General features: G+C 60.7%; 3 protein-coding genes; 2 read left to right on the top strand and 1 right to left on the bottom strand.

Annotated features, from left to right (window-relative positions):
• Nucleotide 1: 1 nt before the first annotated feature.
• On the top strand, nt 2–812 carry CHC_T00009363001 (Small GTPase; the record flags this gene model as incomplete). XM_005712497.1 is given in 2 exon segments in its annotated part: nt 2–577; nt 578–812. A coding segment is annotated over 1 exon segment (576 nt), but the record flags the coding sequence as incomplete, so codon positions are not given.
• A 2-nt stretch (nt 813–814) lies between these two features.
• Nucleotides 815–1,816, bottom strand: CHC_T00001082001 (hypothetical protein). The gene has a single exon (XM_005712496.1). It carries the CDS (start codon nt 1,814–1,816, stop codon nt 815–817), a length of 1,002 nt encoding a protein of 333 aa, XP_005712553.1.
• Nucleotides 1,817–2,375: 559 nt separating this feature from the next.
• CHC_T00001081001 (hypothetical protein) lies at nt 2,376–3,443 on the top strand. The gene is made up of 2 exons (XM_005712495.1): nt 2,376–2,876; nt 2,913–3,443. The coding sequence occupies exons 1-2, from the start codon at nt 2,376–2,378 to the stop codon at nt 3,441–3,443; spliced, it is 1,032 nt and encodes a 343-aa protein (XP_005712552.1).
• The last annotated feature ends 313 nt before the right edge of the window (nt 3,444–3,756 follow it).

The following is a 3,756-nucleotide window of genomic DNA, read 5'->3' as shown; positions in this document are numbered from 1 at the left end:
AAAGTCAAATCTTCTCAGTCGATTCACCCGAAACGAATTTAACTTGGAGTCCAAGTCTACCATCGGTGTCGAGTTTGCCACTCGATCAATTCAGACCGAAGGCAAGACCATCAAAGCGCAAATTTGGGATACCGCTGGTCAGGAACGCTATCGCGCTATCACATCAGCCTACTACCGCGGAGCGGTAGGCGCCCTTTTGGTCTACGACATCTCCAAGAAGGGAACCTTTGAGAATGTTGAGCGCTGGCTCAAGGAGCTCAAGGACCATGCGGATTCCAACATCGTCATCATGCTCGTCGGAAACAAGTGTGACTTGAAGCATCTTAGAGCTGTCACTACAGAAGAGGGCTCGGGCTTCTCAGAGGAGAATGGCCTCAGTTTCATTGAAACTTCGGCACTGGCTTCCACTAATGTCGAGGACGCCTTCCGTACCATTCTGTCGGAAATTTACAAGCTTGGCTCAAAGAAGGCCCTCGACAAGGGCACCGGCGGTAACTTTGCGCCGAAGGGCACGCAGACCATTGTCATCAATCCACCTGCAGAAGACCCCAAGGTGCAAAAGAGCAAGTGCTGTTGAGACTGCATTGGCAACGTGTGTGCATTTCTTTTCCCCGTTGTTCACGTTTTTTCGGTCGGTGATTGCATTCGACCGTCGAGGCAGCTTAATGCTTGTGTACGTTCACTTCCAACGCCTTAAGGGTCTTCTGTATCTCGCGGTATCGCCCCGTCGCTCGCCTGCGCTTTTTTAAATAGACCCTGTTTACCGAACCTGAGGGCTTTCAGGTGTAATAAATACAGACTATCTCTCCTAACCTTATTCTCCCACTTGGCCTGAACCACAGGACCAGCAGTTAAGAGTAGTGCCACTGACAGAGTAGACTTCTTCGTTGATTGGATGAATAGCCATAGCAGACATTTCTCTTCCTCCATGTCCAATTCGTTCCCACAGATACGCGCCAGAGTCTAGTCCCACGGCATACAAATGCCCGAATCGATCACCAAGGATGTGATAATTGTCGCGTGCAACTTCGAAAACAGTGCTCTTACCTCCTGACGTCCCATCTCTGTGCTCCGCAATGAGACGACCAGTCAAGACATCGAAAATTTGATGCTCACCCTTTTTTGAACCAGTAACGACAGTTGTACCATTCGGCGAGAAGCGAATGGCAGTCGGAGCCTTCTTACCGTCCGTCGCATTGGGCACCGCCGCAAGCGCAGCATGCTTGATCCGTCTTCGCTGCTGTACAGTTGATGCCGCTGTCCAAGCGCAGCCCAATCCAAGGAGAGGTGAGGTTTGCCATTCAATTCGCTTAGAAACCTGCGGGGCCGTTGCCTTCGCACCCCGTCGTTTTGTGAGGGGCTGCCGAATCTCGTCGCTTCTGTCGCAGCGTCCAAGGATGTCAAGACCCCATTCGACATCCGGCATCTTCCGAAACTCATTAAACTTGAGAAGGCATGCCGTCTTCCCTGACCTCCTCACATCAAACAACCGCACGCCATCCTTCGCCGCAGATGCCAGCATGTGCGGGTTGGTCGGCGACCACCTGACATCCCTGACGTACCCCGAATGCCCCTCCAGCTGATGCGCAGCCGCCCCCGTCGCAAGATCGACCAACTTGACCTGCTGTGACTGGTCATCCGCCGCGGCCACCAGCCCCGTCTGCGCGCCGGGCGCCGGGGACATATCAAGTGCGGTGATCCGCCCTCCCTCCCCCACAAGGCGTGTCCGCTGCACGGCGGCGAAGTGCTCCGAATCCCACACGGACACTTCGGCCTTCCCGCCGCCCAGCACGAAGAGCACGGGGTCATTCGGCATCCACTTTCCTGTGACGGAGGCGTACGGGCACACGTCCTCGCCGACGAGCGACACAATGGGCGCGTCGCGCGGCGCCTGGTGCAGCAGGGGAAGCTTGTGTATGGCGATGGCGGCCGCAAAGGCGCCCGAGGTGGCGTCTTCGCCGCCCCCGCCGCACAGCAGCAGCTCGCCCGTCGGCGTGCAGATATCGACAAAGTCGACCCCCTGCATGGACGACAACTCCATGTCCCGATTTGGGTCCGCGCCAAGGAACAGCCAGCGCTGCGCGACCAGCTGCTCCAGGCCGCACTCTTGCTCGCCGCATTCGCGCGCGAGCAGCATTCGCTCCATGGCGGCCGGGGATTCTGGACGCCGAGCGTGAGAGGCGGGCGAGGATACTCTCCGCCGCTTTTCTGTTCAACCTCCACGCCACGGAAACGGCATGGCCCTCCCGTCGGGGGTGGACTGGAGGTGAAGGGGCGACTGTGGATGGAAGTCCTTCAAAGGCGTCCTGCAGCGCTGGCCACGTTTGGCATGATGAATAAACGAAACGTGTAACGTACTGTACTGTAGAGCTGCGATGCAAAAATCGATCGATCAATCAAAACGTGCTCTCGCCCTCAGCTCCTCATCGCCGGACCCCCATCCTCCCGTCCGGACCGCCCTCCGTTTCTCCGCATCTCCGTCCTCTCTTCCACCTCGTCCCCCTCCCCTCCCAAAAGCCATGACCGACACCCTCACATTCACGTCTACCATGCCAGTCCAAGTACTCCGTCCCACGCGGCTGCTGCGGCGGTCGCCGATCACGTCCCCCCTCTGCAAGCGTCGTCGCCTGCCCGCCCTGTGCAGGATGAGCTCTGCGCGCGACCTGGCGCTCGAGGACCCGCTGCCCTCCGCCACGCCCCTCTCGCAAATGCATCTGTACGACCTAACGCGGGCGCCAGTGCCGTACCAGCAGGCGTGGGAGTTGCAGCATTCGCTCGCAGACGCGCGGCGGCGGGACGCGGCGCTGCCGGATGCGCTGGTGCTACTCGAGCACGAGCCCGTGTACACGCTAGGCACGGCGAGCAGCCTGGACCACGTGCTGTTCAGCTCTGCCGAGCTGCGGCGCGGGGAGGCGGCCGCGTCGACGGGCAGCGACGTGCCACTGCTAGTGCGCACGGAGCGGGGCGGCGAGGTGACGTACCACGGCCCGGGGCAGCTGGTGGCGTACCCGATTTTGAACCTGGCCAGACATCGTAAGGACTTGCACTGGTACTTGCGGTCGCTGGAGGAGGTCGTGGTCAAGATGCTGAAGGACGGGTACGGGCTGGAGGCCGGGCGGAAGGAGGGGTTGACCGGGGTGTGGGTTGGCGGGGAGAAGGTGTGCGCGTTGGGGCTCAAGGTGAGCAGGTGGATTACTATGCATGGGCTGGCGGTTAATGTAGACGTAGACTTGGGCGCGTTTGACAGGATTGTGCCATGCGGTGTGGAGGGGAAGGCGGTGACGTCGCTGCACAAGCTGGGCGGCCACACGAGCATGGACGAGGCCAAGCGCGCGTTGGTGCAGAGCTTCTGCTCAGTTTTCGGGCCATACGACGTGGTGGCGGGGGATGACGGCGGGGGGAGGGATGTGACGGAAGCGCTAGGCGACGAGGCAAGGGGATAGCTTTTTACGCATACAAGGGTGTGACGCGCGGCGCGCGCACAGCGTGCGCACAGCGCGGCTAGCCATCGAACAAGCCGCCGGTAGGAACGACGCCTGTGGCGACGGCCCAGGCGAGGATGGCGACGGGCGTGAGCAGGGTGAGTGCGCCGATGATGAGCCAGACGTCGACGCGGCCCTGGTTCTGCTCTGCCCACGCGTCGGCGAAGCTCTGGCTCTTCTGGATGGCGGCGGCGCGCGTGACCTTCTTGTCGCGCGTGCCGCGGCGCGGGCCCATGCCTTCGCCGACCTCGGGCGCGCCGGCCATGTCGCCGGG

This window comes from Chondrus crispus, genomic scaffold (assembly GCF_000350225.1).
Source record: "Chondrus crispus Stackhouse genomic scaffold, scaffold_884, whole genome shotgun sequence".
In the NCBI taxonomy this organism is placed as follows: Eukaryota; Rhodophyta; class Florideophyceae; order Gigartinales; family Gigartinaceae; genus Chondrus; species Chondrus crispus.
The sequence above is the reverse complement of the archived record's forward strand: the minus strand, read 5'-3'. Positions and strand labels throughout refer to the sequence as shown.

Bases quoted from the DNA above. Each gene is read 5' to 3' on its own strand.
- CHC_T00001082001 (XM_005712496.1), bottom strand. From the start codon at position 1,816: ATGCCGAATGACCCCGTGCTCTTCGTGCTGGGCGGCGGGAAGGCCGAA.
- CHC_T00001081001 (XM_005712495.1), top strand. From the start codon at position 2,376: ATGCAAAAATCGATCGATCAATCAAAACGTGCTCTCGCCCTCAGCTCC. The intron at 2,877-2,912 runs GTGCTGTTCAGC...CGGCGCGGGGAG, and splicing joins CGGCGAGCAGCCTGGACCAC to GCGGCCGCGTCGACGGGCAG.